Here is a 14539-nt window from a genome sequence, read left to right on the forward strand (position 1 = left end):
AAGGGTTGGGAAAAGGTCTTTCAAGCAAATGGTCCTAAGAAAACAGGTGTGGCCATATTAATTTCTAACAAAACTGACTTCAAACTAAAATGAATCAGAAGAGATCGAGATGGACACTTTATACTCATAACAGGAACAATTCATCAGGATGATGTCTCAATCCTGAATATCTACGCCCCTAATATAAAAGCACCCACTTATGTAAAAGAAATATTACTAGAACTCAAGGCAGACATCAAACCACACACACTAGTAGTAGGAGACTTCAATACACCTCTCTCTCCAATGGACAGGTCAATCAGACAGAAACCTAATAGAGAATTAAGAGAATTATTGGAGGTAATAAAGCAATTGGACTTAACAGACATCTGTAGATCACTCCACCCAAATAGGAAGGAATATACCTTCTTCTCTGCAGCTCATGGAACCTTCTCAAAAATTGACCACATACTCGGAAACAAAGGAAACCTCCACAGATACAAAAAAATATCAGTGTCCACCTGTTTTTTTTTCTTTTAAATCAACATCCAGGAGACTGGAAAGATGGATCAGCAGTTACAAGTACTTGCTTGGAGATGCCTTGAATTAGGATGCTAGCACCCAACTCAGGTAGTCACAGCTCCTGCAAAGTAACTGCAGAGTTATCCAACGCCTCCTTCAGCCTCTGTGGGCACCTGTGCTCACTCCTGTGCATATTCATATACATCCCAGTGGGCCACAGAGTGACTGAAGAGGCACAGCACTCCCACGGCTGCGTCATTTTGCCAGTCTTCACTGGCAGAAATTCAGGGAGCATTTAGGATGGATTTAAGGATGTAGAAACATGGCCGAAATAAGACTGGAGGGAGCCAACTTCTGTCAGCACTGGGCAGAACTTGGGCTCTGTTACACATTAAAAACTTTTTTTTAATTTATTTTTTCGAGACAGGGTTTCTCTGTAGCTTTTTGGTTCCTGTCCTGGAACTAGCTCTTGTAGACCAGGCTGGCCTCGAACTCACAGAGATCCACCTGCCTCTGCCTCCGGAGTGCTGGGGTTAAAGGCGTGCGCCACCACCGCCCAGCACACATTAAAAACTTAAGTGCTGTTTGCAGTATTAGTCTGTGATGGGCTCTGAGAAGATGGCAGCTTCTCAGACTAGAAATTTTAATGGCCTCAAAGCTATTCTCGAAATGAGGGGAAATCACAGCAATTTAGCAAGAGTTCTGATGTGATTGGTACATGTACAATCCTTTATTTGCTTTCCACGCCCAAATCCCCTCCCCCTATACAGTCAAGACTATTCAGCTGGGAGGTATTCCTCTGTGTTGCTGCTCAATGGTACTGTTGTGCTGGGTCCAGTGTATCACAGTGGTGATACACTGTGAAAATATGATTACATTCTAAGAGACTGGGACTTCTGCTGAATCTTATAATCAAGTTAATAGTATACCCTAAGGTCACTTAAAACTGCCTTCCTAAGCCAGGTGGTGGTGGCAGCACACACCTTTGATCCCAGCACTGGGGAGGCAGAGGCAGGTGGATCTCTGTGAGTTTGAGGCCAGCCTGGTCTACAAAGAGAGTTCCAGGACAGCCAGGACTACACAGAAAAACTCAGTCTCAAAACAAAAGTAAACAAACAACAACAACAAAAAAAAAAACTAAAAAAACTTCTTTCCTAAATCTGTTTAACTGCCTTTTAAAATTATTTTTGGTTTTTCAAGACAGGGTTTCTCTGTGTAGCTCTGGCTGTCCTCAGAGATCCACTTGCCTCTGCTTCCTAGAGCCAGGATTAAAGACGTAACTTACCACTACTCAGCTATATTTAACCTGCCTTTCAGTTAATAGTGTAACAACCAACTTTATTTGCCTTGGCAACCATCTTTTCCAACTTATGCTAATATATAGCTTTGATTTTAAATTATGTATTCTTCTATGCCTCTGACCCAGAAAGCAATGCATATATGCTTCTATGTGTATTATGGTAATAAATACTAATAAGTTGAAAGCACTCTTATACAATAAATAATCTGCCATAAATGCAGGAGAGAGCATGCAGATATTATTTGATAAGTGAATGTTTGCATTTTCTTAGTGTTCCTGGGTCAGGTGAAGACTGTCAAATTTAATCCCGTGTAAAATCTGTTAAGGATTTCTATAAAGTATCTCTCATTCTTTCCCCATGTGATGCTTTCTGTGGTGCTCGATAAAAGAGAGTGCAGAGCCCTTTCTCAGAAACACACCAGGACAGACACGACTAAAGCGCACTGCAGCTAAAGGAGTTCCTGGGAGCTGCTGGTCTTGGAAGGCAGAGGATCCCAATGCTAGCTGTTGCCTAGAGTGGAGGATTTCACTAGCTGTCAAACGCTGGACTTCCAAGCAATGGGAACCCAAAGCTGTAACTCTCTAACCTGAACACTAGAGCTTGGAGGGACAGGTTGAATTCCCAAAGCTTGGGGTTTTAAGCCTCCAAGTCTATGAGCTCATCTCATAAAGTCTTCAGAACCCAAGGACTCCCAACATTAGAGCTGTTACTCCTTGCTTACTTGTGACTCCCATCCAGCTGTTTGGGTACCTGAAGGTATATGAAATCAAAGAAGAAATTTTGGGTTCATTGTTAACAAGCTAAGAGTAGCTATCAGATCAGTGTCGTGGCTGAAATGGGGACCCAGACCTAACCTCTCCTGAGCAAGATGAACGCCGGAACTTCCGGAACTTTTCACAGTGGAAACCAATGAAAGCTGATGAGTAAAGCCAGGGAGGGAGGAGAGGCAGAGGGCTCCCCTCTGATGTTAGGAATGACCTTGGGATACTTATGACCACCATTGCCCATGGGGAAAGTTGCCACGGAGGCTGCTGAGTGGGAAACATCTGGGGGCGTAGAGTAATGTGATTTAAGGTGCAGTGCTCATGGACCCCATCGGTGAACACCACCAGGCAGGTAAGAGGGGGAAATCTTATTGAATGACCTAGGCCAGTCCACTAGGACTAGTGGAATGAGCTCACACCATTTTACACATTATAGACACTAAACTTGAAGGATTTGTGTTGCAGGAGGCTGCTTGTTGGTTCCTGGCTGCTCATCCCTGAAATAATCACACAGAAACTATATTATTTAAATCACTGCTAGGCCCATTAGCTCTAGCTTCTTATTGGCTCACTCTTCTTTTTTTTTTTTTTTTTTTTGGTTTTTCAAGACAGGGTTTCTCTGTGGCTTTGGAGCCTGTCCTGGAACTAGCTCTGTAGACCAGGCTGGTCTCGAACTCACAGAGATCCGCCTGCCTCTGCCTCCCGAGTGCTGGGATTAAAGGCATGCGCCACCACCGCCCGGCCTTTGGCTAACTCTTATATCTTAATTTAACCCATTTCCATTAATCTGTGTATCACCATGTGGCAGTGGCTTACAGGCAAAGTTTCAACATCAGTCTCTGGCAGGGCTACATGGCTTCTCTCTGACTCAGCCTTCTTCCTCCCAGCATTCAGTTTAGTTTTCACCACCTACCTCTATTCCCTGTGCAGGCCCAAGACAATTTCTTTATTATCCAATGGTAATCACAGCATAGAGAGGGGAAATCCCACATCCGGTTTGGCCCACCCCAGGTCAGAGGCAGCCTGCCGAGGATTTGAGGTGCACCTAAGCTGTGGGGAAGTAGGTGGATGAGAACAAGTGAGCAGCGAGTAGGGCCTGGGTCTGTGCTGAATGTACGCTAACCTGCCGTATTCTTGCTTGGCTACATGTTTATGTTCTGGAAGAGAAGCCATGTGTTGGACTGCCAGAAAGCAAAGACAATGTCGGGATCACCTCCGGGGATGGGGAACACCTGGCACAGTAACAGAGACACTGAGAGCAGCAGCGTGTGTTCCCTAGGAGGAATCAGGCCTGGCCAGGATGGAATGCGTTACATAACAAAGACCAGTTGCTAGGAACACCCAGCTTCTGCTATTACCCCTACTCTGTCAAGAAGCTACCTGCGCAGACTCGGCCACCCCATAACCTTCAAGCAGGTGAGCTTCAAACCCGGACTTCCTGTAGGTCAGTCCTATGGGCCTGGGGGGGTGGGGGTAGGGGGGGGCAGATGGCAGGGCTCCTTGGCCTGTGCAAGCAGAGCCTCACAACGAATCCAAAGTTAGAATGCTGCTGGTTGGCCTGGGTAACACACGGAGCAGAACATGGTGAAGTTCCTAAAGACCATTCTAAAAAAAGCAAAACATTGTAAGCTCTCCTCAGAGTCTCCTCGCCTAGCACCTGTCCTGGGGCATCATTCTCATCTGTCCTGAGCTTTCTGCAGCTACTGTAACAGTTGCTGATTTATTTATTGTTACTATGGGTCTTGAACTCCGGATCCTCCTGCCTCCACCTGGCCCTCCCTCACTTTATCCATCCCTGTCTCCTTCTCGAGGTTTCTATTTAGCCCCTTCCAGGTTCAAGTTAGCAACAGCCAGTCAAATCCTCTTGCTTATAGACTATAATGGGGAACCCAGCAGACACGACCATTCAGTTAATAGCCAATTGAAGGTCTAAGATTCCAGCTGGCTGGGACTATACTCAGGTACCTGGGACCCAAGGGTAGCTCTAGTGTTTAGAGCAAGGGGTTTTTAAATATGAAAACCACATTCTGTTATTTTGCTTGGCAGCTGCAGGGGCAAGTTTTGCACAAGCAAGCAGTTTAACAAAAAACTAAGATAAGCAGTTAGCTGGGGGCATTTCTGCACACACAGGCAGTTTAACAGAAGACAAGACAAATTAGAGGGGCATCTTGACCTCAGGTTCCTAAAATAGAGTTGGGTAATTTTCCACAGGACTTTCCATCAAGGAGATAAAATTCTATTTAAAACCTAAACTGGCCTCAGTGGATGGAGGGGCCATTGCCTTGCCCAGTCCCCAGTCTTCCTCACACCTGCTTCTGCATCTCTGAATTGGAGCAAAACCGCTCTTTTAGGACTCAGATGTTGAGACTGGGTCACCTAGATACTGCACAGAAATCTACACTTTGTAAGGTCCAAAATAAAATTGTGCTTGGAAGGCCGTCTGCCATGTAAGGAACACAGGCACAGGTTCCAAGTGCATGGCCAATTCTGATGTACCATTTTGTTGATCAGACATGATCATGTCTTAGAAAACTTAGCAAAAGCAATTTGACTGGTGGTGATAGCTGCTGGTGGTGTCTTACTGGGGTACCCCTGAACTCACTATGTAGTTCAGGTTGGCCTCAACTCCAGCCTCAGCTCTTAGAATTCTTGGATTATAAGTGTCCAGTTACCCCATGCTACTCTGTTTTTGTTTTCTCTCCTTATTTTTCATGCCAAACTGTTCCAAGTTATAGCCATTTAATCATCGTTGCTTTTCTTACAAAATGAACTTAAGGAATGATGACCAGCCTGTTCAAACAATACAATAGAATTGTGTAGAAAATAGCAGAAATTTAAACATTTACCTTCCACTAAGATTGTTAGCATACTACATAGATATCTGAACTGGGTCAGGAAAACAGATAAAATATGCTTAGTGAAATTACCTGGTGTGAGTGAGAAGGAAACACAGAACACGCAACAAACCCGCTTAGGAGTTTATTAGAGGGGGCGTGTACAGGCCTGGGGAAGTCAGAGTGCAGGGGCGGGGATGGAGAGGAAGATGCGCTTCCATTTTTTAAAAGCTGCCTAGCGCATAGACACGGGGTTGATGAGGCTACGTCATACGCAGATGACAGGGCTCACGCAGGGCGCAAGGACTCAGCTGAGTCATACGTAGATGATGTAATCCACGCCACACGTGGGTGAGGCGTGCCCCTTTAACATCCCCAAGAGCCATTAGGTACTTCTGCCTGGGGGCTTGTCTGCACATGCACGGCCCCTAGAACCCGGACGTATCAGCCTTATTGTGACTGAAATCATCACAGTTAGTATCCAGTTGCCCTTCCTTATTCTTGAGATTGGCACCAGGATGCCCAGCAGACGCGCAGTCTCAAATCGCTAATATAAATCGGGATAGTATTTATACATGCAATGTATTCCCATCTTCTCCCAAACTTAAAACCCTTTCTAAACCATAACGTCACGTAAATGCCGCGGAGCAGTTGCTCTACTGAATTGCTCAGGGAGTAACAACAGGAAAAAGTCCGTCTTCAGTACATCCATACGTCTTAGGTTTCTGTTGCTGTGTGGTAAACACCATGACCGAAAGCAGTTTGGGGAGGAAAGGATTGATTTCAGTTCGTAACTCCCGGCTCGCACTCTATCGCTGAGGGAAGTCAGTGCGGAAACTCAAGGCGGAGACTCGAAGTAGTGAACTGAAGCAGAGGCCACGCAGGATCTTTGCTCCCTGGCTTGCTCAGTTTGTTTTCTTTTACACCCCAGAATCCTTCTCCATCAATCATTAGTCAAGAAAATGACCCTTAATCCCCGAAGAGACAGTCAGATCTGAGAGTTGGAACCTACAGTCTGGCCTACACAGTGAGCTCCAGGACAGCCAAGGATACATAGCGAGGCCTGTCTTCAGGACAAAAAACTGGAAAGGACTTTTTAAAAATTAAGAGCAGCTTTCACCTGCGCCTCCTGACCCCTCTTTCTCCGTTTTAGATATGTCTAGGAATCAGCTTGAACAGAAGAAACCACTAGATTCTTTTGTCTGGGTAAATGAAATCACTGGCGAAGTCACGCTCCCTCCAGGGGAGGAGACCACACTTGCAGCCTCTGGAGAGAAGCATCGGGTGATGTCGGGGTCTCCGCCTGGGGGCATGCCCCCCGTGCCGGTGGCTGCATACAGACCAGCCTCCCCAGCGACCCCCGAGGCTGACCCCTGGGCAGGAAACTTCTTTCTACCCAGCTCTGCCCCGCCCCGCCCCCGCATGTTGTACCCGCCAGGGGGCGCTCTGCCTATGCAGCAGCGGCAGCAGCACCACCTGGGAGCATACCCTTCACTGACCGTGATGCTTCCAGCCAGCCCTTCTCCGCCCTGGGCTCTGCCCGGTAAGCTGAGGAACGCCCTGACTGGAAACAACCGGTTTTCTTTTTGAGCTAGCAGCGCCCCTCGGGCCTTTCCTTAGAGCAGCACTCTGTGAAGATCCCATCAGACCCACCCCAGAAGCACAGGTTTAACTGGAACCAGCAAAAACTCTTTCAGACCCAATACAAACTTTTCTGAGACTTTTACAGACTGCCTCCTATGACTCGCATTACTTCCTCTGCTGTCTTGACACTTTGCGGGTGAATACCGCCATTCTGGTGGTGGAGTCGTCTGTGGGGCAGAAGTAGGCTTTGAGTGGGACCCACTGACCGGTCACAACCAGGCTACACCCGCTTTTATGAGCAGCACTTGGAATGGAAAAGCCTGTTTTCGGGTCAGCATCTAACAAACTTCACGCCTGTGCCTATGGTGTCCCTACTGTCTTGCCGGCTCGAGCCTAGGGCAGGTCCCCATGTCAGATTTCCTTGAAAAGCGGCCCAGAGTTTGTTCCAGGCTTCATGAGGGCCCAAGTGGGGCCAAAGGTGTTGTGTGGGTCCTGTACACTCAGTCAAGTGTGGTGTGATGTGTAAAGACCGTGAGTGGAGGACCCAGGCAGAGCCGGACAGAGGTTAAGGCTGAACGCCCTTCTGCTTCTGGAGAGCCACAGAGGGGCTGGATGGCAGCCATCCTGAGCGGGGAGGGTTCGGCGGTGGGGATGGAGTGCTGGTGGATGCTGTAGATGGTTTGAATCTGGAACGCCCCCCACATGGCGCGGAATCTTTAGTGGGTGGGATCTAACTAGAGGCAGTAGCTCACTAGAGGCAAAAGATCCATCCTGCTTCTGACTCTGTCTTTGTTTCCTGGTTTGTCCTGATGCCCCAGCCACCATGGACAGAAACCCTGTGAAATCACAGGCCAAACTTAACTCTGTTCCTCTTTATATTGTGTCTGTCAGCTGTCACGGTCACAGGCTGCAAAAGTAACAATAGGAACAAGGCTGAGATGTTATAGGAATCTGAAGGGACAAGCAGTCTGAGCAGGCAGGGGACCAGAGAAGGAAACGTGGAGATCCCGGGTCAGCAGCTAGAGTAGGGTACCAGCTGTCACCTCAGTCTCTCTCACCATACTCCCTGTGGAGCCTCTGCCTCCCAAGTGCTGAGACTTCCAGCTTTTACAAATGTTCTAATTTAATGTGCATGGGTGGTGTGTGTGTGTGTGTGTGTCTCACAAGGACAAGAAGAGAGTGGAACCGTACTTAGAGCTAAACAGCCATGTAGGTGTTGGAGATCAAACTCTGGCTCTCTGAAGAGCAGCCAGTGCTCTTAACCACTGTCTCTGCAGCCTCCGCATGCTTCTCTTGAACAAACCTTCCTGCATCTCTTGCGATGAAGATCCTGAACAAGGAGAAAAGTTGTGAGGACTGGAGTCTGGCCTGGTTCTTGTTACCTGCTGCTTCCAGATAGATGCCTGCTGTCACTGCTTGCTGCTAGCAGCTGACGGTTACAAAGCCTGCCAAAGAGCAGCCCTAGGAAAGCAAAAGGATCCCAGCCAAATTACCGGCAGCAAGCCCAGCAACTTGACACAGGACCGCTCATCCCCACTGGCCCAGGATGGCTTCAGCTGACTGCAAATATAACCTTTATAAAGCCAGGAAAACATCTTCCTAGTCTCTCTCCTGACTAACAAAAACACTGGGGGCACGCTCAAGTCTGCATAGTGGCCTGTGAAAACATCAGGGCTTGCGGGAGATGAGCGACCTGTTTTCTTGAGTCCTGATCGGATGCATCTGTGTTTCTCAAGGCACCAACACAGGACGGCAGCGCTTCTCCAAAGGAAACAAGTAGTTTACGTAGAGGCAAAAGGCCAAAAATATAAGCAGAATTCCCACCCTTTAATACTTGAGCTACAACCATTTGGAGCCCCTAGTGCCCATAATGGTTTACATAAAAGGCCAGACTCAAGAGAAACAACACTGTTACACTGACTACTTGAGAGACTCGCTTGTCCTCACAACAGAAACACGTAACTCCCTCTTGATAGCTATGGGAGATTCCCAGGGCTAGGGAGAGAGCTCTGCAGGGAAGGCACCTTGCCACCATGTCTGCACTTGAGTTGGATCCCCAGGGTACACATGGTAGGAGCGCATCAGCTCTTAAAAGGTGTCCTCTGACTTGGACACACACACACACACACACACACACACACACACACACACACGCACGGTTGTGTGTGCACATGCGCACTTTCACACACACAAAGTAAAAGGGTGTTTCGCCTGGAGGTGTAGCTCAGTAGAACACTTGCTCTAACAGGCACAAGGTCCTAAGCTTAATGTCCAGCACAACACCAAAAAGGGGTGGTGTTTGTACCACCAGACAAAGCTGGATGGCAGAGAAGCTTCAGTCAGCCCAGTTACTAGGTAGGCAAGGAGCAACCATCAGGGTGCGGGTGACATAGATGAGACCAGACCCTGCCAGGCTGTGGGCAAGCAGGGTCCTGCAGAGATGGGCATTGATTGTCAGTGTGGAGGGAGCCTACGGAAGCTGACTGCCAGGCAGGCCAGGGCTGCGCACCCCACACTGACCCAAACAACATGGCGCTGGGGAGCACAGGCCGTCCTCCTTCCTGCAGTGTGCTTCCAGGTCCCGCTACGGACCACGCCCACCACCGCCGGGCCTATACTGCAAGAACCTCTGGCTCCTTCATTTCATGTGCCCGCTTCTCAAAGCCTTCATCTCTCTCACTAACTCAGAGGCTCCTTAGGGGTTCCTTTTCTGGAACAAAAGGAGAAAGAGAGGGGCTTTGGCAGCCCTGGAGTTGTGGGGGCAAACTCGGCTGTGATCAGAGCTCAGATCTCGTGGGGGACCTGTTCTCTCTGTGGTGGGGGAGATGAAGTCCACAGGGTCACTCTTCCAATAACCCCTCGTTATGAAAACAAGGGGAACAGCTATGTGGCCGACAAGGTAGTTTATTATGTAACAATTAGTTCAAAATCCAATTCAACACACATTACCAAAGAGTCTGTGTTAGCTGATGTTAGAAGTGGCACAATCCAAATAATTTTCTAATAAACTAGCAGATCTTTGAGGACTCCCCCACCCGCGACAGGGCTTCTCTGTGTAACAGCTCTGGTTGCCCTGGAAGTTACTTTGTAGACCAAGCTGGCCTTGAACTCACAGAGATCCACCTGCCTCTGCCTCCCGAAAGTGCTGGGATTAAAGGCGTGCACCACCAAACCCAACTTGAGGACTCTTTCTTAGGGAGAGTATTTACAGCAACATTTGTCAAACTGGCATGGGTCAAAAGCAGTAGCAGCACAACCAATCCTTTAAAAGCCAGTTCTTATTTTGAACATACATTTGAACTGTTTATAAAAATCCAAAACACGAAAAACTGACTTTAGTGTCTCCTTTGTTCTATGCACCGGGGGCAGTTCCCTAGGGCGTCCTCAGGGAAAAGTGTGGTGTGGAATGCAGGGTGGTCTTCTCTGAGTAGAGAATGGGTCTCCACAGCGTGGGGGACACCGGAGACCACAGCAGGTAGCAGGCTTTACCTGGGCCAGAGCCGAAGAGATGAAGACAGCTTTTTCTTGGTACTTGGGATGGAACCCAGGGCCTGTGCCTACCAAGAACATGCTCTATCAATATTTTAATTGGTAGAAGGTGTCATGTATTTAAATTCTGTCTTTGATGTTTTAATAAGCTAGTATCAGGCAATGTTAATGGCATATATTCAATAGTTTAAAAAATCTTTCTCAAACAAAATGTGGTTATTTAATTTTTGCTACTCATCAATCATCTGTCTGAACACAACTGTCCATTACCGGCTACCAAGTGTTTGTGTCTGTGGGATGTAACTATGAAGACACGTGTTGAACTGCTGCATGTAAAAATGAGATCTAGTACCACAGAGCTATACTGAACGAGACCAATTTGTGCACACACACCCTCACTTCTATAAAAACATATGACTCTTACAGAACTCTCTTTAAAATAAGTTTTTCTTCTAAGCATCTCTCTGCCTAGCCATCAGCATCACAAAACTAGGGGACAAACCGTTTAGAAACAAGTTTCTTAGCATAAAGTCACTACACAGAAAACTCCTGCTTTAACGCAGCACTCGGAAACTCTGTCCTGATGCGAATACTAACATCGAACTGAATTTAAATAAACCCAACAGTTTCTCATTTCTCCAGAAAATAAGACAGGTGTCTGTGTCACTTCCTGGCTTCTCCTTTCTTCCAGTTCCACGGGATGCACAGGTCTCCATCCTGCATGACGGAATAAAAATGCGACACGCAGAGGTGCATCCCGTGCAGATAAGGCAGCGACAGCTGCAGGAGTCTCCGGCAGCAGTCCACCATCTGTCTGCTGGAAATGCTGGGCTCTTTGTAGAACTTCTCCAGAGAAAATTTCTTTGTGGAAGCCTGTATCAGTTCATTTTCAATAACTTTTAACCTATTAAATAAAAAATTGTCATGAGATAATACTAAAGATAAAATATAAATATAGATAACATATAAAGATGTTCTTAAATGTTGGGGTGACAAATAGTGCCATGCAAGGCAGTCATGTGAAGACATGCCAAGAGTACCCTGCGCCCAGTACTGGCTGATTTATTTCTACATAAATCTCTAAAGGTATTTACTCAATCTTTTTAGCATCAGTGAGGTAAAGACAATACACAATTTATTCCTAATTTTCAAAGATTTATTGTTTTTACTGCGTATGGTGTTTTGTCTGCACGGGTGTCTGTGCATCACCAGTATGCTTGGTGCCCTTGGAAACCAGAATAGGGTGTTGGACTCCTGGAACTGGGGTTACAAATGGTTGTAAGGCACCATGTGGGTGCTGGGAATTGCAAGAGCAGCCAGTGATCTCAACAGCTGAGTCATCTTTCCAGCCCAATGGAGTGTGGTTTAAGAAGCTTTCACACACCTCCCCTAGCCACGTTGGTGACGAAATGAAGGGAAAACTGGGAGAATAAACCCTGATTTGGATGCTGCCATCAGGCCGTGCCCTGCCCTGAGCTGCTTCTCCCTCCCTGCTCACTATCTGGACCTGGTGTCCATCTGTCTGTCCATTCCTTTGTATGGACCCACTCCTACCCTCTCTCCTCTACAACGGACTCAACTCTACAGCTTCAAACCTGCGACGAGGAAACCACAGGCTGTCAAGTGACTCCGAGTTATAACAATACAGAAACAGGACTACTTGTGAATGAGATACACTTTAAAATTTAAATATAGTAGGGCTGGAGAGATGACTCAGCAGTTATGGGCGCTTGTGATTCTCACAGAGATGCGAGATGTGGTGGCTCACAACTGCCCACAACTCCATCTTCAGGGGCCCTGCTGATCTGGTCTGTGCCAACAGACACAACAGCTACACGTGAATACAATAGCTGAAATGCAGGCGACGCTTCCTGCCGTCTGTTTACAAGTCAGGCCTCACACCTCCCAAAGCGGACAGTACTTACTCCTCCCTTCTTGTTATGTTTTCTCTTGCCTGCTGGGCTCGGCTTCTCATAAATGACTGGAGGCTTGCCGGATCTGAGAGGGCTGGGATGTTAAAATGCCCGAGTTCATGCAAGCTTGGCTCGTACCTGTCGCTGAAATGAAGTGTGTGGTAAGGGACACATCACCACTTCCACACCAATGCTTTTTTATCAAGTGACTGAGAACTGTCATGGGGACGACCACATTAAATCATAGCAACACCGATGACGACGTGCTGGTCCTGACATGGCACGACCCTCCTCAAAGAGGACTGCATTTAAGCACAAAGCAAAGTGCAGGTAATGCATGCACACACACACACACACACACACACACTTTGGCTGCTGACTCTACATCATGACTGAGTGATTTACTTTGCTGATCAGTGGCGATGTTTTCAGAATCCACTCTCAGTCCCTCAGTCTGGTCTTGGACTTATGGAGAACAGGGCTATGAATACAATTCTTTTCACAAGTGGTGACGTTTTTTTGTTGTTTTGTGTTTGAGACAGGGTTGCATTGTTTAGCTAAGGCTGGCCTTGAATTTACAGTGATTCTCCTGCTTCTGCTTTAAGTACTGGGATTAAAGGTGTGTACCACATGCCTGGCCTCCCATTTTGGAAATTATGTGTGTGAATGTGTATATATGTATACACACACACACACACACACACACACACACACACGTCTCTGTGTCTGTCTCTGCATGTGAATGCAGTGTCTGAGGAGGTCAAAGGCACTACCTGACATGGGCCCTGGGAACTGAACTTGAATCTTCTGCCAAAGGAGTATCTGCTTTTAACTCCTAAACCATTTCTCCAGCCACTCGTTTCCACTACTATTATTATTTTATTAACTTTACAAGAACCAAATGAAACAAAAAACAGCTCAATGCACTGTTGGGGAATATTATTTTCAGGTGTGTGACTTTTGTTTATGCTGCATTTGTTAAACTCTGTGAAGCTGTGATTCTTTGCCTGTCTAGAACACCTGAGGGTCTAATAAAGAGCTGAACAGCCAATAGCAAGGCAGGAGAAAGGTTAGGTGGGGCTGGCAGGCCGAGAGGATAAATAGAAGGAGAAATGGGGAAGAGAAGGAGGAACAAGGCAAGGAGTCAGCCAGTCCCAGAGTAAGAAGGAAAATAAGATAAATAGAAGTAAGAAAAGAAAAAAGCACAGAGGAAGAAGGTGGATGGGATAAGTTAAGGAAAGCTGGCTAGAAACAAGCCAAGGTAAGGCCGGGCATTCATAAGTAAAATAAGCATCTGTGTGTGAGCCCCAAAAGCGAAAAGAGTAAAACATCGCACTTACGACCATGTTCTGACACGCACACACCCCACCCAGTTCCGGATGTTTACCCGCTGAGGATCATCTCCAAGCCGCTCAGGCTTTGCGGGTGGGCAGGTGCCCTGCTTTTTAGGAGCTGATTGTGGAACACGTCAAGGAGGCAGTAGTACTCGTCAAGGGTCAGTGCTGGCTGCAACTCTTCGATATAAACCACTTGTATGCCCCCTAGAAGATTGCTTATCTGGTCTTCTAGGGCTGACATTCTCCTCTGAAGGTCAAAATAACTTGGCAAGCTTTCAAAAAGCTATAGTATTGGGGAAAAAAAAGACATTTAATTTTATGTTGCTATAATTTTAGGAGTCCAATAAATGAGGAAGTTATAAAAATTATTTTTGTAGATGGAATAGTCAAGTAAAATACAATAAAAAGGATACTACAATCCTGTAAATATTAATATTCAAAACAAACTAACAGTCTAGTGGTTTTAGACTGAACTGAGAAGAGATTTCAGAAAAAGAAAAAAACCCAAGTAAAATTCAACCCTGGGTACTAATATTTAGACTCACACGGGACTCTTAAGCTAGGTTACAATGATTCAATGCACATTTGCCCATCCCAACTCTTAAGTATTCCCTAAAAGCTTTTTAATATTTATTTTATTTCTTATGTATACAATATTCTGTCTGTGTGTATGCCTGCACACCAGAAGAGGGCACCAAACCCCATTACAGATGGTTGTGAGCCACCATGTGGTTGCTGGGAATTGAACTCAGCACCTTTGGAAGAACAGGCAATGCTCTTAACCTCTGAGCCATCTCTCCAGCCCTCCCTAAAAAC

At 46.6% G+C, this 14539-nt stretch overlaps 1 protein-coding gene across 8 annotated transcripts in view; it reads right to left on the minus strand.

The window, feature by feature from the left end:
- Positions 1–9872: 9872 nt before the first annotated feature.
- Positions 9873–14539, minus strand: part of Tcaim (T cell activation inhibitor, mitochondrial) — a 30472-nt gene continuing 25805 nt past the window's right edge. For all 8 annotated transcript variants that reach the window (XM_075964058.1, XM_075964053.1, XM_075964052.1 and 5 more), the window contains 3 exons: positions 13774–14006; positions 12399–12530; positions 9873–11377 (listed from right to left, as the gene is read on the minus strand). In XM_075964058.1, the coding sequence (XP_075820173.1) occupies positions 11137–11377; positions 12399–12530; positions 13774–14006 (606 nt within the window). In that variant the 3' untranslated portion in view covers positions 9873–11136. The remainder of the gene's footprint in view (positions 11378–12398; positions 12531–13773; positions 14007–14539) is intronic.

This window comes from Microtus pennsylvanicus, chromosome 3 (assembly GCF_037038515.1).
Source record: "Microtus pennsylvanicus isolate mMicPen1 chromosome 3, mMicPen1.hap1, whole genome shotgun sequence".
Taxonomy (NCBI): Eukaryota; Metazoa; Chordata; class Mammalia; order Rodentia; family Cricetidae; genus Microtus; species Microtus pennsylvanicus.